Here is a 27415-nt window from a genome sequence, read left to right on the forward strand (position 1 = left end):
GCTGATTTTGTACCTTTGCTGCCCTCCTGGTTTTTTACTGTCCTTGGCCCGCACTTCAGACCCTTCTTCTGCCTGCTGATTTTGTACCTCTGCTGTCCGCCGACCTCCGACTCCTATCTCCGGGCCACGATTACGGGTTTTAGTTTTAACCCCTTGACGATCGTTCTGCTCTGGTCCACTGCACCCCTAGACAGCTACCCCCTGGGCCTTGCTACAATTCCAGATCCCTGTATAGGGGTTAAGGGTCTCGGGGTTACTCAGGGCGCTGTCCTACTGCAGCCCAGATTTGCAGACGGTCATCACAGTGTTAGTCTATGCCTGATGAAGGGACCTGAGTAGTCCTGAAAGCTTGCAATTTGTTACCATCTTTTCAGTTAGCCATTAAAAGGTATCAAGCACTGAGGACTCGCAAATCTTAATAATTTCCTATATTTCGCAGGCAGCGTGTGACTTGTTGTTACTGATGCTGCCTCCAATGCTACAATTTGGGAGTTTGAACTGCTTCAATAAAACAGGAGAATGGGTTAATAAACCGAATGCAAGTATGTAAAGAGCAATGAGATGTCGGCCGTTTCCACTGAGAAGGAGGAAGAGGCACTGAACAATGAAATCAGCAACTCGCAGTTACTGCACGGATGGAGACGAGATGTTACACAAAGTGAGTGAAAGTTAGGACATCAATCTTACTTCCCAGGACAACTCACTTAAATCAGGACTGTCACGCTGAATCTGGGACAGTTGTGCGCCAAGGTACACTATTAATAAAAGCATAGAATACTGAAGTAGAGTGTGCCACTACATAAGACAGATAGCACTGTATGTGTCTTTTACAGGTTCAGTGCATGATTTTACTAACTCCCTATTCCAGCTCACTGACTACAACCTTCTTTCTTTCTCTTTCAAGAACTGTTATCCCACTCAGGACATCCCCACTGAAATATATGTGCCATTAACGCCCAGAAACGTGCAAAGTATTTACAGACATCATTGGCCACAATCTCCTCCCTCTCACGTCCTGACTTTGTACCAAAACATCATCATGACCCATCGCAAAGTGCCCTGGATGAAGCTGCACCTCCTACAATAAGAACAACTCAGAAATGATGGCAGCAACCTTGGCACATGCTGCAAATACGTTTTCTCCAGCGGTGCTCCAGGTGGGCTGAACATCTGTGGAGAAAATCCAATCTGGCCGAAGATTTCATCCTTTATAAGGTTATGCTTAAAACATACAATTCTGCCCTTTAACCCTCCAAACAAACTTACTTCAACAACCTCATCACAGCGCTATCCAACAATCCTAAATGACTCTGACACTTTTCATTCTCTCCAATCCAAGAGTGCATGCCCTAATAAACCAACCTTAGCGCTGACAATCTGGCCAATTATGTCAAAGGAAAAATTGACCATATCCGGTAACAAATGTTATCCTAATTCCCTAATAGCATGCATTCTCCTCTCTCTCGTACTACATCTAGATCACTTTCGGTCTTTAAACCGGGCACGGAAGAAGCAAACGGACTACTTGCATTTTTTGCCTTGCTACCTGCAGCAGTGACCCTTCTTTCCCTCCTCATTTAAAGACACCAGCATAGATCCATTACGTAAAAAAAATTCCTTGACCAGAACTGTGCTGCTAACTACACACCTATCTCTAATCTTCTTTACATAGCTTAACTCCTGCCATGCTTGGTCAACTATCATCTCATCTGCTATCTCTCAGTTAACTCTCCTCCTGATAATTTACAATCTGGTTACTACTCTTTACACTGTAAAGAAATTACGCATACTAAAGTCCCTAATGATCTACTAACAGCTAAATCTAAAGGTCACTACTCTCTGCTGATTCTCCTGGATCTTTCTGCAGCACTGGACACCAGCTCTTCCTCACTATGCTACACTCTATCGGTCTCAAAGATACTGTTCTCTTCTGGTTCTCCTCCTACCTCTATTGTACCCCTTACTGTTGAGGTTCCTCAAGGATCAGTCCTAGGCCCCCTCCTCTTACTATATACTGCCCTTGATGGACAAATCATCCGTAGATTCATTTTTCAGTACCAACTCTATACTGGTGACACCCAGTTATACACCATCTCCTGACATCACCCCTTCATTACTACAAAATACCAATGACTCTCTTTCCACTGTCTCTAACATCATGTCCTCTCTATATCTGAAACTGAATCTGTAAAAACTTGAACTTGTATTTCCTCCCTGCACTAACCTACCTATGACTGATGTTGTCATTTTCATGTATGGTTCGATCATTACTCCTCAGCAACATGCCCGCTGTCTTGGGGTCATACTTGATTCAAATTTTTCATTCATCCCCTACATCTGATCACTCGCTCATGACACCAACACCTCAAAAATATTTCTAGAATTCGACAACCCTCTCTTACCTTTCACTCTGCAAAAATTCTTACTGTAGCTCTTATTCATTTTCATCTGGACTATTGCAACGCTTTACTAACCAATTTTCCCCTTACTAAACTTTCCCCTCTCCAATCTGTCCTTAATACAGCAGCCACGATCATATTCATCTCCAGCCGCTACACCAATGCCTTTACCCTGTGACAGTCATTGTACTGGTGGTATATCCGCTACAGAGTCCAATACAAACTTCTCTATTTCACCCACAAACCTCTCCACAGTTCTTCACCATCTTTATCACTCTATGCGTGTCCTTCGTTTCGCTAATGACCCAAGACTAACATCCTCAATAATATGAACCTCCCAATCCCATCTCCAAGACTTCTTGTGTGCTGCACCAGTTGTTTGAAATGCACTACCCTGGACAATTAGATTAATCCCCAACACCCATAGTTTTAAATGTGACCTAAAAACGCATTTCTTTAGATTGGCCTATTGCCTCATCTCACTTATCTAACTATCCCTGTTTTGCCCATACAAAATTTTCTTCAATATCAAAACCCTTGCATTTGTTCACACACCCTTTATGCACATAATGGCACTCTGTGTCTGTACGTGTACACATAATGGCTGATGACTTGTTCATACAGCTTTATGTGAATACCCTATTTATTATATTGATGGCTGAACAGTACAATACAAGCATTTTTTTACCATTCACCTTTCGTGTCTTCCCTACTTCCTCATAGGGAGTAAGCTTGCGAGCAGGAACCTCACTCCTTTTGGTATCTGTTGATTTACATGCTATTTTGTACTGTTTTTGTTGTCTGTACAAGTCCTCTCTAAAATGTATAGTGCTGTGGAATATGTTGGCGCTATAGAAATAAAAATTATTTTTATTATTAACAGTTACTTTTCTTTACAATTTGTGATCGAAAACCCTGGAAAGTAACCACTTACAATATGCATCCTGGTGTATGCCCACACATGTACACACTCACAGACAGATGGAGAAGTCATACCTATGATCATACAAATGGAGATTCAGTGGCGCTTGTGTATGAGTGTAATTCCAGCAGCAAACACTAAGACACCTGTTGCAAGGGTGTCAAAGAAATAAGGTAAAATAACTAATAATATTAGTGTGCGCTTGGAACACTCAAAGAAGAGGGAAATCTAAATTGGGTGGTTATAGAAAAAAACAAAAAAACAAAACCTCTTATAAGTGCTCTTTATGTAGCTGGATAATAGCGAGAAAATAGCAATTAGTAATAGTCAATTGTAAGACCTCAGAAGAAGTGCTTAATGGAAGAAGAATATATATAGATGCTGGTGGCAATCTTAGTTCCAACCTGAACAATCACAAACTAAAAAGGCATGAGTGAGGGTAAAAACCTGAAATCACTGAACAGTTTATATACTGCAGGGTAATTCTCCCTGATAGTAGCTAAAAAAAAAAAAAAAAAAGTCAAAGTCAAATTGCAGCCTGTGAACGGCTGTGCAGAGTAGCCGCAATAGTAAATGCACAAGTCAGAGAGCGGTACCTGTAAAGATAATGCGATGCGAAGTCCTCACTCCAGTAAGCAGTGCAAGTTAGAATAGCGCTTTTTGCTCCAGCTCTTGGAAAAGGAGGGGGGGGTTTGTACACTGGGGTATAGACGAGTTACAGGGGCTGCCCCGGCCGGTGGCAGCCTCCTGTCAGTGTACCTCCCTGAGGAAGAAGACAGCTAGTCTTTGAAACATGTTGGAAAGTCCATTGGTCCCCGTCGCAACCAACAGCAAGTGAAACTGACGTGGTCATGTGTTGACTCACATCACGAAGGTCCTGTATACCTGGAGCAGCTCACATACGCCGGGAGCACGAGAGGCCGCTCACGTCTGCTCCACAGCTGGAGGTACACTGACAGGAGGCTGCCACCGGCCGGGGCAGCCCCTGTAACTCGTCTATACCCCAGTGTACAAACCCCCCCCTCCTTTTCCAAGCGCTGGAGCAAAAAGCGCTATTCTAACTTGCACCGCTTACTGGAGTGAGGACTTCGCATCGCATTATCTTTACAGATACCGCTCTCTGACTTGTGCATTTACTATTGCGGCTACTCTGCACAGCCGTTCACAGGCTGCAATTTGACTTTGACTTTTTTTTTTTTTTTTTTTTAAGCTACTATCAGGGAGAATTACCCTGCAGTATATAACCTGTTCAGTGATTTCAGGTTTTTACCCTCACTCATGCCTTTCTAGTTTGTGATTGTTCAGGTTGGAACTAAGATTGCCACCAGCATCTATATATATTCTTTTTCCCTTAAGCACTTCTTCTGAGGTCTTACAATTGACTATTACTAATTGCTATTTTCTCGCTATTATCCAGCTACATAAAGAGCACTTATAAGAGGTTTTTTTTTATATCTATGATCATCTCTAATCCTGCCATCTCCACCATTCTCATTACACAAGTATGACAACACAGCATTTTATCTTAATTAACCAGACGTCTATTTTTAGCAAGCCAGGATGAATAGACTGTTATCACTATGCTGACTTTATAATTTATGAGTTTTTACTTCAGTTGGTCAAGAGTCTGAAGAGTCGACTCTTTGTAGGTTAAAATGATATTTTTGAATGGCTAATGTTTGTGTCTAATATCAGCTCCAAAAACTTATTTTCTGCTCTCTTTGTAAAACATTCATGCAGGGTCTTTGAACTATGATGTTTGCTGATATGCTGATTACACGTTGCCCAGGTCAGCTAATTTGTTGACTTGCAAAACAGAGGAGGAAGATTATGCAAATAGATTACATAATCAAGCAATGCAATTTGGTCTTGTCACCATTTTTCCCCTTTACCTGTGAATGCTGGCTTGAAGGACATTTGTTAACTATACAAAGGATAAATACCTCTATATACAGATATACCTCCAGACAGCCAAGAGATTCAGAGATGCAAAGAAACAGAGACTCTCTACAGGACAGCAGCCAAGACATCAAGGCTCTATCATGAGGGACACAGATTTGTCATTCTACAGGATGCCAGCTTAGGGGACCACGACTCCGGCTGGATGAATACATATCTGCTTCATTAATCATCGCTGAACCATGCATAGATGGTAGTCATGGTAGTCAGGATTTGGATCCACCGGTCACCTGAGCAACATGGATACGTTTGTGAAAGACAGGAATGGGACCCACCGGTCCCCTGAGTGCATGGAGATGTTCAGAGAAGCAAGATTGTGACCCTCCAGTCAACTGGCCTTGTAACTTAATGGACTATTATCTTCCTAAGCTTGTAGTTACTTCCTCTGTGTGCGTGCCACAGGTGGGGTAGTCAGCCCTGGAAGTTCTTAAGTAACAGCTGCTCTTATTATTATGCATTTATATAGCGCCCTTTATTCCATGGCGCTTTACATGTGAAAAGTGGAAATATAGACAAGTATAATAAACATGTGTAAGACAAGGGACACACAATTACATAAGGAGAGGGGACCCTGCCTGCGAGGGCTCACACTCTTATCTGGAGAATTTGCTGAGTAGTATTATGCCCACGGTAAAAGAAGAGCAGGCGTTTGGTGGGATGATGTCTGGTCTATACGATTTCGGCTAGTAGACCAGGGCACCAGCTACTGTATACTTGTTGCGTCTCCACAACAAGTATAAAACATCTAATACTGGTGGATAAAACAAGACAGAACAAAAGACCTTCACAGCCATCTACACATCATAGGGGAGATTTCATGACACTTTTTTTTTCCATCTACCTGATGATCCAGAGGAACATCAAGATTTTCTGGTTTAAAGTCTTGTGGAAGAAGATGACGGGGACATCTTTCTGGTGTTTTCCTCTTACTGGATAAAACTGGAGGAAACACATACAAGGAATGAGTTTATTCTTTACATACAGATTATAGGCGATGTGTATTTAGTCTATTACCTGGTGATGTGAGGGGCTGGGGAACCTCCATCATGACGTCCTTGTACAGATCTTTGTGTCTTTCAAAATACTCCCACTCCTCCGTAGAGAAATTAATGGCGACATCCTGACACCTTATAGGAACCTGTCACATACAATGATACAGTCATCCCCCTAAACCCTTCATAGCATTACTGTATAATGTCCCAGCATTCCCAGCAGTGTCACCTCTCCAGTCAGCAGCTCAATCATCATGTAGGTGAGTTCTAGGATCTTCTGGTCATTGATGTTCTCATGTTTCAGGATGTGTGGTGGAGGTCCCATGATTGGGATCAGGGGTCTTTCCCTTCCCTCAGAAACAGGGACTTGACAGCGCTCGCTAGTGACCCTCTTCATTACTGTGTAATCCTGGTTGTGGAGAACCACATTAATAAATCTCACTACAGACATGTACAGAGTCCTCACCTCTCCAGTTCTGTCCATCTGTTATTCCCATAGATAAGAATGATGTAATGTGAAGTCATCAGAATCTCTCACCTCTCCAGTAAGCCGGAAGAGAATTTCTAAGGTAAGGTGTGATATCCGTTCTGCCAACTTGTCCCTGTCCAACTGCATCCTTGATGGGTCACTCAGGGTGAATTCTCAATCAGGAAAATTCTTTTATATAGAAGATTTCCACTGAAAGGGTTCAAAATAGTAGGAATCTGAATGAGAAGACGATGAGCCAATGTAACGCTATAAACAATCCCATTCAATAATACAATTACTGAAGATAATAACGATATAGAACATGTAGATGTTGTATTCTCTTTTCTCTTATGGACTGGAACATAAGTTGACTAGCTCTATAGCTCTATGAAGATATGTCCTCCATTATCTCAGTCACAGTCACTTTGACAACTGATTGGGTGTAGGGATCAACCCAACTCAACAGGAATTATAGAGACTGATGGGGGATCTAAAAAGTGTTGGAAAATAAGATAATGTGAGGATAACTATTTTTATTAATTTACAGCAGCATTCTCGGCTTGTTTTCTTTATATCTGCCAAAAAAACTACTTATTTTAGACCACATACACGACAAGCAGTTTCTTCCTATTCACAGAAGTTGGACGAAACTGCTGATTTCGTGAGGGTGAGGGGAGAGGGATCAGCTGACCGTTAGATGCTATAAGGGGAGATAAGGATCAGGCATAAAGAATTTCAGTGGCATATAATTTCTATCTGGAGATAATAAGCGTCACTCTGTCCGAAGCCTTTATAGACTGCGCAAGCGCGATGCACCTGCGCAGTCTGGCTCCAGACAGAATGAGGCATCCAGTTGTAAGGAGTGTGTATGGCGCCAGAGATTGCGGTACGCGTACACACTGCATACCGCTATTTCCTGCGCCATACTTACCTGACCGGGAGGAGCGTTGCCACGGCACTTCTCTTCGGCCGGAGACCAGGGCAGGAGTGCGGCCAGAATCGCACATGTGCATAGCGCGATCCGGCGCCATTTACTGAAGACACCTTTGCAGTGTGCCTTCAGCAATATGGCACCGGACAATGCTATGGGCATGTGCATACTCCGGCGCCACACTCCTTCCCCGGCCACCAGCAGAACCTGACAGCGCTGGAGCACAGGAGAGAAGGGTGAGTATAAATGGGGTTTTTTTTGTATGTGTGTAGTTTAATAGGGGTGAGGGGACCATGCATACCAGGATAGGGGGTGAGGGGACCATGCATACCAGGATAGGGGGGTGAGAGGACCATGCATACCAGGAAAAGGGGGTGAGGGACCATGCATACCAGGAAAGAGTGGTGAGGGGACCATGCATACCATGATAGGAGGGTTAGGGGACCATGCATACCAGGAAAGGGGGGTGAGTGGACCATGCATACCAGGACAGGGGGGTGAGGGGACCATGCATACCAGGATAGGAGGGTGAGGGGACCATGCATACAAGGATTGAGGGGTGAGGGGGCCATGCATACCAGCATTGAGGGGTGAGGGGACCATGCATACCAGGATTGGGGGGTGAGGGGACCATGCATACCAGGATTGGGGGGTGAGGGGACCATGCATACCAGGATTGGGGGGTGAGGGGACCATGCATACCAGGATAGGTGGTGAGGGGACCATGCATACCAGGATAGGGGGTGAGGGGACCATGCATACCAGGATAGGGGGGTGAGGGGACCATACATACCAGGATAGGGATAAGGGGGTACCATGCATACCGGGATAGGGATGAGGGGGTACCATGCATACTAGGATTGGGGGGTGAGGGGACCATGCATACTAGGATTTGGGGGTGAGGGGACCATGCATACTAGGATTGGGGGGTGAGGGGACCATTCATACCAGGATTGGGAGGGTGAGGGTACCATGCTTACCAGGATAGGGATGAGGGGTGCCATGTATACCAGGATAGGAGGGGGCTAGCATATACCAAGATGGGAGACTATATACCAATAAAAATGCTAGCCACCCGGGCATAGAACGGGTTCATTGCTAGTAATTTCTATCTGGAGATAATCCTCTGGAAGTGGAGTCTTCCAGTGGTTCTCATAGAGACAACCAGAAAGCTTGACCGAGTTGAATGTTTGTGTTAGAGTAGGTTGTGGTAGAGCGGCTCACTCGGCTGCACATGGAGGTAGGTCCCCTTAAAAAGCAGCCCATAACATAACCTAACCCTCGCAAAACTTACTATGCTGGAGGAAATACAACTCTGGATTTTAGATCACTGACGCCATTAGGCGTAGTGAAACACATCACTCCTCTATTACATTACCAGTGTCACAAGGTGCACACGACCATTTTCTTTCTATCCGAGAAAAATGGTCTGGTTATGCTAATCAGACACTGATCAGAATGGCATCAGTTTTTCTCGAAGATTGAGAGAAAAAATAAATGAAAAAGTTCTCCGTTACATCAGTCTGTGACTGCACAAATATGATCTGAATTCGGTTTGATTTTTTCCACGGACCCAGAGACATGCATTGTTAACTTTGGGTGTGAGTGCCATCCGTGAAAACCATGAATTATATTCGATCGGTCGTGTGCAGAAGCCCTAAAGGGGAAGTCAGGAGAGGTAGCTGGAGCGCCCCACCAGGGCCTAGCAGGGTACTCGGTACCGGGCCCGTTGATCTCAATGGGAGTTGTCACGGAAGCTGTGACCCGGTCCGTGGCCCTGGGGCTCCATGGCAAAAAAGGGAATGAAAGAACAATGAAATAAAGTTTATGAATAGTTCGTGATGCCACCTGTGGTGTTCAGCAAGTGAGGTGTTAGGCCGACGCTGCATGCAGATCCTCTGGGACTGGTGGTGGGTTGCAGAAAAGATGGTGAAGCTCCCAACAGGTGGAGCTGTAGTCCCAGGGCAGTGTAGATGTAGCAATGGAGGAGAGGCACAGGCGGTGTAGAGGCTGGTGCCCAGATGTAGTAGTGCGGGGTATAGTGGTGCAGGAGTAAGTGGAGGACACCAGGGCATGTAGTTCCAAAGCTTTACTCACAGTCTGCAGTTCACAGAGATGCCTGCCTCCGTGCTGTGTCTTCCGGGTCCTGGGCTCAGTCAACCTCCAGGCAAGATGGGATGCTCCCTTTCAACACTCCGCCAACATGTACCTTTCTGAACGTCTCCTCTATAGCGCCTTTAAGTGAAGTACTCCTAGTACTGAGTTACACTGAAGTGCCTCCTGACAGATATTCCCAAGAACTCTACTTGTACGGCAGACAGCTGTAGCCTGCTTCGGGGACTCCTTACTCCTGAGTCCCGGCTCACTATCCAAGTTGCTGTAGTGCCCCAAGTCTTAGATGGGAGTAGTGCATTTACAGCCCACTACTCCACCGGTGTCTGCTGCAGAACCATTAGTGTCCATACAACCTCGGGGACCAGGCCCCGGCATTGCGCTTAGAACTGCTAGGCAGGGTTCTTCCTCTAACCCACGTCCTCTGTGTTCCCTTTTACTCCTACGTTCCGTACTTGTCTTTCTTTCTTATGGAAGCTCAGGCTTCAGTTCAATGTCTTTCTCCTTCTTTCCTTTCCCGTGCCAACAGACCCAGGTCACTGAGATCTGCTGCAGCACCTCCTTCCTCCATCCCTCTCTTAGGGATCTTCTCTCCTCACTCCTCTCTGAGTGACTCCCCGACTGACCTGACCTCAAATCCTATACCTTCCCACTCTTTTATGTATTCTAAACTCCACCCACCTCCCAGCACGTTTAGTGTTCCAAGCAGGGAGCCACCAAAGGTGCTCTGCTACTCTCTAAGGCTAGTTTCACACTTGCTTTTTTTTGCAGCGCGTTTTTCCCGCAAAAAAACGCATTGAAAAAACGCATACAAACGCATACAGATGCTGCGTTTTTTTCAAGCATTTTTATGAGCATGCATGAAAAAAACGCAGCGTTTTTATGCGTTTGTATGCGTTTTTAGTGCGTTTTTACCGCGTTTGCGTTTTTTTCCAACATTAGGTGGCCCCTCACACTAACCCAAACCATGACTTTACTAACCCTAACCCTGACCCTAACCCTTAACCAAACCATACCCTGATCCTAACCCTAACCCTGACCCTAACCCTAACCCTGACCCTAACCCTTAACCAAACCATACCCTGATCCTAACCCTAACCCTGACCCTAACCCTTAACCAAACCATACCCTGATCCTAACCCTAACCCTGACCCTGACCCTTAACCAAACCATACCCTGATCCTAACCCTAACCCTGACCCTTAACCAAACCATACCCTGATCCTAACCCTAACCCTGACCCTTAACCAAACCATACCCTGATCCTAACCCTAACCCTGACCCTTAACCAAACCATACCCTGATCCTAACCCTAACCCTTAACCAAACCATACCCTGATCCTAACCCTAACCCTGACCCTTAACCAAACCATACCCTGATCCTAACCCTAACCCTGACCCTTAACCAAACCATACCCTGATCCTAACCCTAACCCTGACCCTTAACCAAACCTTACCCTGATCCTAACCCTAACCCTGACCCTAACCCTGACCCTTAACCAAACCATACCCTGATCCTAACCCTAACCCTGACCCTGACCCTTAACCAAACCATACCCTGATCCTAACCCTAACCCTGACCCTTAACCAAACCATACCCTGATCCTAACCCTAACCCTGACCCTTAACCAAACCATACCCTGATCCTAACCCTAACCCTGACCCTTAACCAAACCATACCCTGATCCTAACCCTAACCCTGACCCTTAACCAAACCATACCCTGATCCTAACCCTAACCCTGACCCTTAACCAAACCATACCCTGATCCTAACCCTAACCCTGACCCTTAACCAAACCATACCCTGATCCTAACCCTAACCCTGACCCTTAACCAAACCTTACCCTGATCCTAACCCTAACCCTGACCCTAACCCTGACCCTTAACCAAACCATACCCTGATCCTAACCCTAACCCTGACCCTTAACCAAACCATACCCTGATCCTAACCCTAACCCTAACCCTGACCCTTAACCAAACCATACCCTGATCCTAACCCTAACCCTGACCCTGACCCTAACCCTTAACCAAACCATACCCTGATCCTAACCCTAACCCTAAACCCCCTTAACTAACCCTAACTCTAACCCAAACCCCTAAATTCCATTGTCTAAACTAATGGTAAAAAAAAAACACATGTGCAAAAAAACGCATACATAAGCATGCCAATGCGCACATATGCTCACCATAGACTTATAATGGGTGTCTTGCTGTAAAAAAACGCATTGCGCGCGCATGCGTTTTTTTGAGGCAAGTCGGACGCCCAAAAAATGCAACAGGTTGCATTTTGTGCGCCCGAGCGCATACCGCAAAAAAACGCATGCGCGGAAAAACGCGTACAAACGCATGTGTATGCGCACATAAGCGCATCCCATGCAAAGTATAGGAAAAAAAACGCATGCGCTATTTAGCGCTAAAATACCGCGAAAAAAAACGCAAGTGTGAAACCAGCCTAAGCATGGAGCCGCAATGTGGCTTTGCTACACTACTTTGTGGTGAGGGGTGCAGGTGTTGGAGCGTGGTTAGAAGTTCCCACCTTACCTGGATGGTGGGGCACCACACCTCAGGAGGAGGTGCAGTACCTCTGTGGCAACTGAAGCCTCAGGGGCGCCACATAGCGGTCAGCCGAATGATTGTTGATTTAATGTGCATACTGCTGATAGCTTCCGTTCACAAGTTCAGTATTTGGTTAGTGTTTTACATCAGTAACTGTAAGCCCAAACCTGGAGTAGAACAATCAGAGGAATAGTATAATGTGCTCTCTGGAATGCACGGTCTGTGTGTAACAATCTAACTTACATTCACGATTTTTTCCTCTCTAATTCTGTTAACCTTCTGGCTATTACAGAAACCTGGATCCAGCATTCAGACACCACCGCTGCTTCCGCTCTCTCGTTTGGTGGGCTGAAATTTTCAAATACCGCCAGACCTGAGAACAGACAGGGTGGAGGTGTTGGTTTGCCCCTTTCATCACAATGTGCTTTCCAGGTTATCCCCCGGTTCCCTCACTTACTGTTACGGAATGTGCTTAGGATGGCAAAATAAAGAGAGCAACCCGGAGTGGACCCTCTGGATCACGGCTCCAGAGCCCCTGCGGGTGAGCTGGACCAGGTGGAGCCACCCACTATACAGGGAGTGTTAGGGGCAGGCCCACAAGGGATGGAGCCGTGACAGCCGGAGCCAAAGAGACGACTGGGTGAGCACCAGGGGAACTAGGGTGGAGAGTCAGAGGAGCAGCGGTACGGGAGACAGCGGAAGGAGCCAGAGAAACGCAGAGACTTGGAGGGTTCGGAGCTGGTAGTGGCTGGAGGCTGCAAGAGAGAGAAAAGGGGTAAGAGAGTACACGGACAGGAGGGTCACAGGAGAGCAAGCACACAGAAAGGACGGCAGGGACGAGAGGTGAAGGCACCAGAGGCGAGGGAGAACCAGGACCGCTGGGATGGCGAACCCAGAGAGAGATAGCAGAAAACCTAAGTCAGCAAAGCAAAGGGAATATGCAGGGCCTGAGAGCGTACTGAGCGCTGGCCAAAAGGACAGCGACCCGGGAACGATACACAGGCGTCTTACCTGGAGAGACGCCGGCCAGAAATAGACGATGGGCTCCGCCATGTTGGGGGCGGAGCCACCGCGTCACATGGTGTAGTCAGAGCGCCGGCCACAGGAGCGTGGGAGCGACGTCGGGGAGGCCGGAGGTCAGGAGCGGGCACGTGCCGGGAGGTGCGCGCCGGGAGGTGCGCACAGGACCCTGCAGGTGAGTATCGGTGGCGGGCGTGACACTTACATTTCCTTCCTTTGAAGTCCACGCCATCAGACTCTTTAAGCCCTTCTCCTTACGAGTGGCGGTTGTTTATCTCCCTCCAGGCTCCTCCCGACAGTTTCTAGACCACTTCACCACCTGGCTTACTCACTTTCTATCCTGTGACATCGCCACCCTCATCATGGGAGACTTTGACATCCCCATCAATGATCCCCTCTCCCAATCTGCCTCTCATCTTCTTTCTCTAACTTTTTCATTCGGCCTCTCACAGTTTACTAATTCTCCTACACATGAGGACGGGAATACTCTGGACCTGGTTTTCTCCAGTCCCGGCTCGCTGCATGACTTTACTAACTCCCCTCTGTTGTGAGTTCATTTTCCCCTTCACCATTGAGGTCTGGTGAAGGAAGGTAGTGAGGCTGATTACAAAGCACCTGAGCAGAATGATGATGACTTGGTGACTGGAATTGCTGACTGGATATAAGGCAGACGACGCCCTTCTGCCTTGCGGGTGATTTCTCTGAGGGATTCTAGGAGACCAGTCTGATTCCTGCTCCTCAAAAGCTAAGTTTTCTGCTCTGCTTTTTGCATTTGTGTTTTGGTTTTGTTTTGCCTTGTTTTTCTGGATTTCTGCCATTCCCTGCTGGGGTGAGCTGAATTCCTTTTTGCTCTGCCTTCAGAAAATACCTGAGTACTGATATAGTCTTTTTGAAGCCTAGCGTCTTCAGGGCTTTTTTCCCTATCAGTCTGTTGGCTCTTGTTTTTGAGAGGGTTTTGGCGGATTGCAGACAGCAGCTTTTCTATCCTGTCCTATTTAGTTAGCTTGGGCCCCATCATTTGCTCAGCCTATCTATCTGTGTGAGTGTTTTTTTTTCATCTTGCTTCACCGTCATTATATGTTGGGGGCTGCCTATTGCTTTGGGGTCTGCTCTGGGGCAGTTTAGATTTCCCTTTCTGTCTTTAGGCTATGTAGTTCTCCGGCTGTGATCGAGGGGTCTAGGGCACCGTAGGAACCCCCACGGCTACTGCTAGTTGTTGTTGTTAGGTTCAGGGGTCTGCAATCCGATAGCTGCCAACTTCTCTGGTTTTCTGGACTTAGCTAGTATTTCTGTTTTTGCCTTCTACGGTGACTCATTCATAACACCCCTCTCCCGCTCTCGGACCACAACCTTCTTTCCTTTTCTGTTAAGAATTGTCTTCTCACCCAGGATACCCCCACTTACCACACTTATCGGGATACACGTACCATTAATACCCAGCAGCTTATGGACAATCTCCTCACATCTTTAGCCCCCATCTCCTCCCTCTCCTGTCCAGACTTAGCATTGTCACACTTCAATAATATGCAAAACACAAGCCGCGGAGACACCATCACATGTTTCTCAGCGAAAGCAATGACTAGCCAGGTCTTTCCCCGGGAAGGAACAACCACGGGAAGGGCAGTCTCCAATGAAGAAAACCACCTATGCCAAAACATGGCATTCATCCACAGACAGCTGTTTCGGGGTATTGCCCCTCATCAATGGGAGCAGGAAACTGGCTAGTAGGAGCAATACCTATTAAAAAGACTGTGATTTTTCATTTTTCACACTTCAATAATACACTGAAGAATGCCCTAGATGAAGCAGCACCTTCTACACGCAGAAAGACCCGCCACAGACAACGGCAGCCCTGGCACACAATACAAACACGCTTTCTTCAGCGCTGCTCAAGGTGTGCAGAGCGGTAGTGGAGAAAATCTCTCTTAGCAGAAGACTTCATCCACTTTAAGTTCATGCTCAAAACCTATAACTCTGTCCTTCATCTGGCCAAACAATCCTACTTCACCACCCTCATCACTTCACTATCCAACAACCCAAAACGACTTTTTGAAACCTTAAACTCTCTCCTGAAAACTAAAGTACAGGCCCCCATCACCAACCTCAGCGGTGAGGGTCTGGCCACTTATTTCCTAGAAAAAAATCAACCACATCAATCAGGATATCTCAGCCCAATCTCCTCAGTGCCTGGATACCCTTCCTTGCCGCACCTCAAGCTCACTAGACATCTTTGAGCCTGTTTCAGATGACGTTTCCAAGCTCCTCGCTTCTGCTCGGCCTACAACCTGCAACAGTGACCCCATTCCTTCACATCTCCTGCTGTCTCCCTCACCAGTGGTCACCACTCACCTGACTAAAATATTTAACCTCTCTCTTTCTTCAGGTATATTTCCCTCCTCATTTAAGCATGCCATCATAACCCCTTTACTTAAAAAGCCATCCCTGGACCAGAACTGCACTGCTAACTACAGACATGTCTCTAACCTTTCCTTCATCTCTAAACTCCTGGAACGCTTGGTCCACTCCCGTCTAATCTCTCGGATAACTCTTCTCGACCCCTTACAATCTGGTTTCCGCTATTTACACTCCACTGAAACTGCCCTCACTAAAGTCTCTAAAGATCTAATAACAGCCAAATCGAAAGGTCATTGCTCCCTGCATCTCTCTGCCGCATTTGACACTGTGGATCACCAGCTCCTCCTCACTATGCTCCGCTCTATAGGCCTCAAGGACATAGCCCTCTCCTGGTTCTCCTCCTACCTCTCTGACCGCCCCTTCACTGTATCTTTTGCCGACTCCTCTTCCTCTCCTCGTCCCCTTACTATTGGGGTCCCGCAGGGCTCAGTCCTAGGCCCCCTCCTCTTCTCTCTATACACTGCCCCTATTGGACAAACAATCAGCAGATTTGGGTTCCAGTATCATCTCTATGCTGATGACACCCAATTATACACTTCTTTCCCTGACTTCACCCCTACCCTAATTCAAAATACCAAGTATTGTCTGTCTGCTGTGTCTAACATCATGTCCTCCCTCTATCTGAAACTAAATCTCTCCAAAACTGAACTTCTTGTGTTTCTCCCCTCTATTAACCTCACTCTACCTAACATCGAAATAACCCTGGAGGGTTCAACCATAACTCCCAAGCAGCATGCCAGCTGTCTTGGGGTCATATTCGACACCAAACTTTCCTTTACTCCCTATATCCGATCACTCACTCGCTCTTGTCACCTGCATCTTAAAAACATCTTCAGAAGCTGACCTTTTCTCACCTTTGAAACTGCAAAGACTCTTACTGTCGCTCTTATTCATTCTCGTCTGGACTACAGCAACTCTCTTCTGATCGGTCTCCCTCTTACCAAACTTTCTCCTCTCCAAACCATCTTGAATGCTACAGCCAGGGTCATATTTCTGTCCAGCCGCTTCACTGATGCCTCCATCTTGTGCCAGTCATTACACTGGCTACCTATTTGCTACAGGGTCCAGTATAAACTCCTCTCTCTCACCCACAAAGCTCTCCACAGTTCTGTACCGCCTTATATCTCCTCTCTCATCTCTGTCTATCGCCCTACACGTGCCCTCCGTTCTACAAATGACCTAAGACTAACATCCGTAAACTAACTTTGCCCTGTTCCCTCCTTCCAAATATTATTCTGAATCTGCACCCTACTATTCATCTGTCTCCACACCCTCCATGCACACGATAACTGCACTTGATACTTGACTATTGCACTTAAACACACGGGCTGATGACCGGATCATGCAGCTTTATATGAAAATCCCTATTTATTATAATTGCCAGACCTGAAATAACAAGCACTTTTCACCTACCGTACTGTGTCCCCCCCATATCCTTGTAGATTGTAAGCTTGCGAGCAGGGACCTCACTCCTAATGTCACTGTTTAAATTGTCTTAACTTGTATTGAATTTATTGTCTGTACATGTCCCCGTTTAATTGTAAAGTGCTGCGGAATATGTTGGCGCTATATAAATAAAAATTATTATTATTATAATAGCAACACGTCACCACTTCTGTATTTTTCACCCAATATTGGTTGTGGCTTACAAATACTGATGTAAAACAGTGACCAAATACTGAACGAGTGAATGTGGCGTAAGCATTATACTAATAGGTAGGGATAATACACTACAATAGTACAAAGCATCACCTGAGCAATCAAAGGCTTGCATGTTGTATAACACTAATGAGTGTAGTTGAAAAAAGTTTAACCCCTTAACAACTGCCAATACGCCTTTTAACAACAGCAGTTAAGGGTACTTATTCCTTAGCGTCGCTTTTTAACGGTGCTGAGAAATAAGGGCATTGTGCCCCCCAGTATCTGGAAATCTCCAGGATCTCAGTTACTGGGGGGTAGCTGAGACCCTGGAGAACATGACGCGGACAGTTTTTACAGACCACACACAAAAAAAGTCTGATTTAAAATTAATTTCTCTCTCCTCTGATATAATCTAGCATATCAGAGAAAAGAGAAATGAGGTCCCCTGAGACCCCTCGATACCGCTGCCATCCCTGGATCCTCTTGCCTCGTATCCCCGGCCCTCTGTGTCATCTTCCTGGAAAAAATTGGCAGGCGCATGTGATCAGTAATAGTAAATCAAATCCCCCTTTGTTAGAAAAAAAATTATAAAATAATTCTTAATAGTTAGGGTTTGGGTTAGGGTTGTGTTATGGTTAGGTTTGGAGTTAGGGTTGGGGATAGGGTTTGAGTTTGAATAGTTTTTCTTTCCAAAAGTAAAAAAAAAATGATGATGATGTGACGGCGAGTGTTCAGCGTAAGTGCTCGCTACTCTAGTTTGCATCGGGTGCTCGGGTATGCACAGAGTATCACGAAACCCCGCATGTTTTTTAGGGTGTCTAACAGCCGCGAAACATGCGGGTCAGGGACTCGAGCAGGTCACTTGTGCACCCGTGATATTTGGTGCATACCCAAGCACCCAATGCAAACTGGAGTAGCGAGCACTTGCGCTCAACACTAATAGCGATATATTCAATATCAAATTCTGTGTAGTACATGTCGATCAAATCCTTGGGGGGGTGTGGTTTCCAAAATGGGATCACTTGTGGGGGTTTTCACTGTTTAGCCACATCACAGGCTCTGAAGTGGATCATGTAGTCCGCTCACGATGCCAGCCAATTTTGTGTTCAAAAAGTCAAACGGAGCTCCTTCCCTTCTGAGCCCTGCTGTGTGCCCAAACAGTGGATTTCCACGATATATGGGGTAGCGGCGTACTCAGGAGAATCTGCACAACAAATATTGTGGTCTATTTTCTCATGATACCCTTGTGAAAATAATAAAGTTTGGGTGTAAATTACATTTTTTGTGAAAAAAGTTAAATGTTCATTTTCTCCTTTCACATTGCTTCAGTTCTCGTGAAGAGTTGATAAACTTCTTGAATGTGGTTTTGAACACCTTGAGGGGGTGCAGATTTTAGCATGATGTCACTTTTGGGTATTTTCTCATGAACTTTTAACCCTCCTAACAAAAAAACATGTTTCCAAAATTGTGCTGATGTAAAGTAGACATGTGGGAAATGTCATTTATGAACTATTTTGTGTGACATAACTCTATGATTTAAGGGCACAAAAATTAAAAGTTTGAAAATTGCATTTTTTATAAAAAAAAATTAACTGCATAATGTTGATTAACTCCTTCATAACTCGGTTATTTTACACTTGTAATTTTCTTTTCTACTCTTCCTCCAAGAACTTAAACTTTTCTACTTTTGGATCAATGTAAAGGGGATAAGTTAATAATGTTTATGACCTTTTGCTAACTGGTATTGCTACATGTTACATGTACTACCTCATGTATGATATGGTACTGCTACCCCATCTGGGTATTACCATTGCCTTGTCTTCACGTTTTATTGCTCTTACTTGCACATAGTTGTGAAAATTTTCACTACATTTCATGTACATGTGGTAATAGCAGGTACGCAGGATGCAGTGACGAGACGCGAGACTGATTTGTGCTTTGGACAGTAACTTTTATAACTGGAAGCCGCTAGGGCTATCCTAAGCAACCAAAACAAAGTAACAACAATTGTCCTTGCAGGGACACAGCACAAACAAACACTATTAAGGAGAAAACGACTACCTCGGTTACTATAGGGCCGCGGTATGGCCGACTACGGGTCCTTAGTTTCTATAGTATCACTTATCCGTCCTGACGTCCCTCGGCATCTCGGATGATGCTGCTTCGGCGTCGCAGCCGCTGGGCCCAGCTGCTGAGGATCTGGCGTAGTCTTCGGGCGCTCCGACGCCCAGGCGGGGTGGGGGCACAACAGGCCCTGGGCGAGTCCTTTGATGAGGCAACCCCTGTGAAGGCAGCGGGGTTGCGCCGGTTAGCCGCGTGCACGGCCTGGGGCTGTGCAGAGAGTTTTTCTGTTAGCGAGGAGCACGCCCCAACTGTCGACTGCAGCGGGGTGATGGCAGCTGCGGGCGGTAATGGACAGGCCGCAGCCGCGGACTGGAGTGGAGCGGCAACGTCCGCGGGTGGCAGCAGGCAGGTCGCAACTGCGGGCTGGAGTGAGGCGGCAGCGGCCGCGAGTGGCAGCGGACAGGCCGCAACGGGCTGGAGTACAGCGTCAATGGCCGCGGACGACAGAGGGCAGGCCGCGACTCCGGAATGGAGTGAAGCGGCAGTCTCCTGTCGGTAAGCTCGGCGCCTACTCCCAGCAGGCCACTGTAAGTCTCCCCTCTGCTGCTGGCCTGCTCTCTGGTCACTGTTTGTGGCTCCGGCACTCTGACGCTCCCACAGTCTCCTGCTCCGTCTCTGCCGTTCTGCTGACTCACTCCCATGCGCGTTCCCTGCCCCTTTTATACTTGCCCCTCCCCCTGCTGTTCTGTCACTCTCAGCCGTCCACAATCCTCTTCCGCCCCCGGGTACAGTTTCCTTAGGAACCTAGATGGTGGTCCCCCTGGTTCTGGCCCGGACACTCTGCGGGGGCCCTCCTTCCCACATACAGTATAGGGAAAGCGTAGTGCTCTTGTTTAGACACTAGAGGGGCACTCTAGTATACAGAAAAGTTAGCAGTTAGCATAGGGTTAAGAGTAGCAGGCTGCCAGGAGTTAAGGTTAGAGCAGAAGGAAAGTTAGTCAGACGGGGCCAGGGTGCCCGAAGTGTCCACATGGGCTATAGGCGCAGGACAGCTCGGCAGCCACGCAACGTTACGCAGCGACAGCCCACGCTATCCATGGCCACTGGGCATCATTGCAGTGGGCCAGTACAGTAGAAGGAAGATGTGGCGACTCATAGCCTGGGCGGACACCTTTCAGGCGGGAGTCGGTTGGAGGGAAGAACAGAAGGAAGTTGAAGCTTCACAGGTAACGGTACAGATGGGCTGTGTCAGGGTCCTGACAGCGCCGGCGTACAGCCTCCGCTAAGCAGGGACTCACCCGCACCGTAGGGACCCCTGGGGACAAGAACAGCCCGACAATAAAGATGCACGGGACCTGAATGTAGAAGTTTAGAAAGCCGGCACAGGACCTACGGTCATGTGACTGCAAGGGGGCGGGGCTTAGCGTCCTGCTTTCAGAGGAGGAAGAAAACTCAGTCAGGGAAAGCAGAGGTCAGGCACAATACAGGCAAGCGAGGTACAGGAGGGATAAACAGACGGGAGGTCAGACAAAGCCAAAGGTCATACACAAGATATCAATACCGTACCAGGGATGAGACAGAACGGACAGTCAGGGCAAAGCAGAGATCAAAAACCAAACGGACATAGAAGGTACCAAGCAGAATCCAAAGCGATATCCAGAGAACAGACCGAGTCATACACAGGGAATCAAGCAACCAGAACACAGCACTAACACACTCAGGGGTCACCACACAATGCCAAGGGCGAAAGTATAACTGACAGGGGATGGGAGCTTCCTGAGGCTATAAGAAGCCTCCCCAGAACCAATGAGAGGCCACCCCAATAGGTCCCAGGTGTGCAGGTGAGAGTCTGCACTGCGATCAGAACATTAACCCCAGAAGTGCCGGTCACCCAGCACTGGTATCATGACAGGCTGGATGCTTTTCCAGAGGCAACCAAACCGGGTGGCGGATGATTTCAAGTCTGGGGCGAAACATGCAGAAGGAATGGTCATCATGGCGAGGTTAGGCCAGTAAGAAACTGGGAAGCAGTCTAAGACGTTCCGGTCCGGACGTGTGCCGTATGAAAGCATCAGCACAGTAGGGAGAGCTGAGGAAACAAGTGAAGTTGAACGTGTATCCCATGATGTGCCAACTGTGGATATAATGTATGAAGTCATACGTAAAGAAAATGTTCAAGTTATTCTGGGCTGTGTCTCTATTACTGAGGGTCGCCTCAGAGAAGGGTCATCGCTGCTTGGGAAGTGCCCAGGAGGACCCAAACCTGAAGACGCAGGTATGCTGAGCAGTGGATTACAGTTTTCTGTGAGGGAAGGTCGGGACACGGATGCTTCAGTGTCTCTGGCCACGACTATAGTCCTGACCTCCCCTTGCAACAACATAGCCATATGAGAGTTTGTTTATTGTTGGATGAAGTGTAGCTTTGAATGAGACAATTCAGTTTTTTGAAAAATTGAATATAAAATGCCAAGTGCTATGAAATCAGCAAGGAAAACCAAAATAATTCCACTGGTTTTTGGGTTTTGTTTTTACGCCCTTTCTAGAAATGAGCTGGTAACACGATTCTTCATGTCAGGATGATTATGGTGATTTCATTACCACAATTATCAAATCTAGAGAGGGATATACTAGACAAACCAATTGAACTTGAGGAATTGGAGGATGCCATTCAAGGGTGCCAAAATGAGAAGGACCCAGGCTCAGATGGGTGACCAGGAGAATTCTTCAAAACATATAAAAAAATATTGCTTCCAAATTTACTGGCAGATTTTCAAGAAAGTATTAGAATTGGTAACCTCCCGGAATCTTTGAAAGAGGTGGTGTTGGTTTTGATATTGAAACCTGGAAAGGATCCATCCCTGCCTGATTCTTATAGACCCATCTCCCTCCTCCAAACGACGTCAAACTGCTGGCTAAGATTCTTGCAAATAGATTATCCAAGGTGATTACAAAGTAGTACACGATGATCAAACCAGATTTATACCAAACATGTACACCTCAAATAATATAAGGCAGATATATATGGGGAAGCAGCTTAGTTCAAAATCCACGGGAACAAGGGCGATCTTTTCCTTAGATGCCACCAAGGCTTTTGACAGCGCCGAATGGAACTTTTTGTGGGCTATGTTAAAGGGCATGGGATTCAGTGATAAATTTATTTCAATGATCCAGTTATTAAATAGTTCTTCTAGGGCAAAACTCCGGGTTAACGGTCATATATCGGGATCGTTTGATCTGGGAAGGGGAACACGGCAGGGTTGTCCCTTGTCACCCCTTCTTTTTGCAATAGCCATAGAGCCAATTGCCTATTTGATACAAAATAATCCTGCAATCTCTGGCTTTCGGGGTGGGTCAATAGAGATGAAAATCTTTACATACTTGGATGATATGCTTCTTTTTTGGGGGACTTAGGCACTTCTATAGGTCCAGTAATGGACATAATTAACATACAGAAAATAGACGGGTCTTCTAATTAACTGGAGCAAATCGGTACTTATGCCTGTTGATCCTCTTCCAGGAGTAGTCATTGGAGGATACACAAATTCAAATAGTAAACTCTTTTAAATATTTGGGGGTAATAGTCTCTTTTAACCCTCAGGACTTTCATTCACATAATTTAGCCCCCGTGCTGTTAAAATTTAGATCTAAGGTGGATATATGGTGTCGCCTCCCAATGTCTCCAGTGGGAAGAAGTAATCTTTTGAAAATGATCCTAATGCCACAAGTCCTTTATTTTCTTCATAATATTCCGATTTGGATTCCTATATCTTTCTTTCATAAAATACATGGGCTGTTTCGAAAACTCATCTGGAAACAAACAGCAACCCAGAAATAAACTTGAAACCCTGCAAAGGGGAAAGGATAATGGGGGCCTAGCAGTTCCAAACGCTTGGTTATACTTCATAGCCTCGCAGCTACAGCAGTTTCAGGGCTGGGGTACAAATGACCACTGGGTGGGTGTGACCTCTCTGATGAAGCACGTATTCGGGATACACATACAACTTGATCCTAGGGGGTGCATACTGGGCCTTCTGGGGGTAGATTTAAGATCCCCTGTGACTACCGCCATTCTGAGAATACTGTTTCTGGCCAAGAAATTGTTAACATTGCACTGGTTAGACCGTAATCCCCCAACATTGGAGGAATTGAAAGCTAAAATTAATAATACCATATGGCTGGAGAGAGGTACTTACATTAAAAGGAACTCAATAAAAAAATTTATAAATATATGGGAATGGGCGCTGGTTATCCCTGGGGTGGCATCTGTGGACCTACTCATTGGTGATGGTTGCAATGGTGACGTTTATGTCATAATGGTTACCATGGTGACGATGATGTCAGAATCGTTGCCTTAGCGAAGATGATGTCATATTGGGTTGCCATGTTGATGTCATAAAGGTTGCCATGGTGACTATGATGTCACAATAGGTTGCCATAGCGACGTTGATGTCATAAAGGTTGCCATGGTGAAGATGATGTTATAATGGTTGCCAGATATCCCATATGTGGGGGAATAATAATCTTTATTTATATAGCACCAACATATTCCGCAGCGCTTTACAGTTTAACAGTTTCAAAACACAAGTCATAAGTAACAACGTTAACAATACAATAATTAAAGCAAAATAAGTGAGCTCGTGAGAGCTTACAATCTACAATGAGGTGGGGGAGATACAAAGTACAGGTGTGATTTACAATGATGTATTTACAATGATGGTCCAGCCATCTTGAGGGAGTGAGGGATGGATGGAGATAGTGAATGGGCTACACACGCAACTTACACATAGAATGACTTTGATAAGTGAATGTGATAGGCCGCTCTGAACAGATGCTTTTTGAGGGAGCGCCTAAAACTGTGCAAATTGTGGATAGTCCAAATTTCATGGTCCAGTCCGGAGTTTATCTTCTGCTGTCTTCACTCCGGACTGGTCATGCGGGGGTTAATCTCCTCAGCCTCGTTCTGGAGCTAGCTGGGCTATTTCAGTCTCTCACAGCCTGCTGACCAGTGTTAGTGATAGCTCAAGCTTCAAGTTTAGAGCCTTTGACCCTTGAACCTTGGTGATCCTCCTGCCTTTGACTGATATTCACGTGTATGACCCGGACTGATTTCTGACCCCGTCTCTTGGTATTCGTCTCTGCTGTTACGTTCCCTCTCTGGCATCTGACCCCCCGGCTTGTACCCTGACCACGTATTTCATCTCACGTTTTGGACCCCGTGCTCATGTTCTGGCTTTCTGACTCTCGGCTTGGTATTTTGACTACGTGTATTGCTGCTCCTTCGGGTACGTCTGCTCCTGCTAGTTTCTGACTCGGTTCGTCTGACTATTCTCTCTCGTTACCTGTGGCACCTGTGCTGTTGATCAGGGTTGCTGCTCTTAGTGTGTAACCTCTCTTCCCTCACCAGCTCCCCCTGGTGGAGGTTTCATTACACCAAATTTCTTGGGGTAGAGCATTCCAGAGGATTGGCGCAGCGCGGGAGAAGTCTTGGAGTTGGGAGTGGAAATCTACATCCCTCAAGGATTTTATCCAGGTGTATAGTGAGCATTTTGAACTCACGGATACTCAGAAATTGATAACATTAGGTCATCATATTGATAATTTTCATTTTTTTCCGGAAAATGTTGTTTTAGCCCCAAATTTGTAATTTTGACATTGTATAATAGGTGAAAACGGACCCCATAATTTGTGGTCAAAATCTTCTCTTTGGGCACATGTCAGAACTAGGAAAGTAGACAGCGCTATTTGTCTGGAATAGATTGTGTATGCCTTGTCGCATTTGGAGAGCCACTGACATGCGAAAACAGCAGAAAGCCTCCACAATTTACCCCATTTTGGAAATTAGGCCACTCAATTATTTCATCTAGGGGTGTATTGAGCATTTTTAAACTACATGTGATTTACGAAACCCAAGAACATTTAGATGTAAGAGCAAAAAAAATTTTTTTTTCCTGTAAAATATCGTTTTAGCACCAAATTTATGATTTACACTAGGGAAGTAATTGGACCTGACAATTTTTTAATGCAATTTCTCCCGAATTTGGCAGGACCCCACATGTGGTAAGAAGCGCTACTTTGCTTTTCGAGTGCAAATTTTGATGGAATATACTGTTGGATTCTTTAGCCGAGCCCCTTAGGTCCCACAACAAGAGAAACCCCCAAGGTAACCCCATACTTCACCGCCGAAGGAATTCATCTAGGGGTGTAGAGAATATTTTGAACCCATAGGTGCCTCACAGAATTTTATAACATTGAGAAGTGGAAATATTTTAGTGGTAAAAATGTCATTACTGGTAGGCGACAAGTCAGGGCTGAGAAGGAAGGCGCACCCTTTGTCTTTTGTAGACCAGATTTAGCTAGAATAGTTTGCGGGAGACATTTGCGGAGCCCCGAAGGTGCCAGAACATCAGAAAACCCTCCAAAAATGACCCCATTGTAGAAACTGCACCTCTCCATTAATTCATCTACAGCTGCATTGACTAATTTATCATTTCCACGCCAGGCTTTATTTTAGCAGAAGTGCAAATATGCCGGTTTAGTGTCCATATATTGGGTCATGTACAGCTGACAACCGCAGGAATTGCGGCCGCTGGGTGGCGCTATACCCTTATTCCTGATCGCTGTTTTAAAATGGCGATGAGGGAATGAGAACCTTTAACCACCACCGTTTTAATGCGTATCAGTGGTCCTTAGGGAGTTACAAAGCCACAAAATCTTTACATTTCTAAAGCAGGTGTGTGTGTGTATGTATATATATATATAATTTGCATTCCAGAAAAGTCTCCTGATAAACCATTTCTTCCCACTCTCTCTGCATGGAGTCTATAAGGCTACTGGAATCACCTCCAGCCGTCTAGAGAGGAGTTGCTGGGAGGACGGAGAATCTCACAGGAGCCTCTAATCTAGAGGCCACCCCAGATATATGGCTTACTGTGTGACATGGGAGAGAAGAGAAAGGTCCCAGCACTAGAGATAAGGGAGGCAGAGGGCCAGTAGTGTCGGCACTGAAGGGGTTACTGCCCCCTGTGCCCAGTAATGGAGGGGTTACTGCCCCCTGTGCCCAGTAATGAAGGGGTTACTGCCCCCTGTGCCCAGTAATGGGGAATCTCCAGCACCTACCTCCACCTGCAGAGCCGCACTCCACATATATGGCTGCTCTGTGCGCACAGGACCTGGGATGAGGTCACAGGAGGGGAGGAGTCAGGGGTCACATGATCAGGGGCCTCAGTGTATGCAGGACTCTGCTGTGCTGGTTGTCATGGTGCTGGATGAGGGGAAGTTTCTGTGTGGGGTCAGGAGGGGTTTACAGGGGGGATGTAGCAGAGCCGTGTGTGTGCGAGGTGTACGGAGCGGAGCCGCGTGTGTACGAGGTGTACGGAGCCGCGCCGTGTGTGTACGAGGTGTACGGAGCGGAGCCGCGTGTGTACGAGGTGTACGGAGCGGAGCCGCGTGTGTACGAGGTGTACGAAGAGGAGCCGCGTGTGTACGAGGTGTACGGAGCGGAGCCGTGTGTGTACGAGGCGTATGTAGCGGAGCCGCGTGTGTACGAGGCGTACGGAGCGGAGCCGCGTGTGTACGAGGTGTACGGAGCGGAGCCGTGTGTGTACGAGGTGTACGGAGCGGAGCCGCGTGTGTACGAGGTGTACGGAGCGGAGCCGCGTGTGTACGAGGTGTACGAAGAGGAGCCGCGTGTGTACGAGGTGTACGGAGCGGAGCCGCGTGTGTACGAGGTGTACGGAGCGGAGCCGTGTGTGTACGAGGCCTACGGAGCGGAGCCGTGTGTGTACGAGGTGTACGGAGCGGAGCCGTGTGTGTACGAGGTGTACGGAGCGGAGCCGCGCCGTGTGTGTACGAGGTGTACGGAGCGGAGCCGCGTGTGTACGAGGTGTACGGAGCGGAGCCGCGTGTGTACGAGGTGTACGGAGCGGAGCCGCGTGTG

At 46.6% G+C, this 27415-nt stretch overlaps 1 protein-coding gene across 1 annotated transcript in view; it reads right to left on the reverse strand.

The window, feature by feature from the left end:
- LOC141052994 (uncharacterized) overlaps positions 1–27415 on the reverse strand; it is a 128886-nt gene that overhangs the window by 21643 nt on the left and 79828 nt on the right. The window contains 5 exon segments of the mRNA XM_073550317.1: positions 6122–6219; positions 6295–6418; positions 6502–6681; positions 6811–6900; positions 6903–6977. Of these exon segments, the coding sequence (XP_073406418.1) occupies positions 6122–6219; positions 6295–6418; positions 6502–6681; positions 6811–6900; positions 6903–6977 (567 nt within the window).

The sequence above is a fragment of the Dendrobates tinctorius genome, unplaced genomic scaffold (genome assembly GCF_039654945.1).
Source record: "Dendrobates tinctorius isolate UK_male_01 unplaced genomic scaffold, ASM3965494v1 ptg000164l, whole genome shotgun sequence".
In the NCBI taxonomy this organism is placed as follows: Eukaryota; Metazoa; Chordata; class Amphibia; order Anura; family Dendrobatidae; genus Dendrobates; species Dendrobates tinctorius.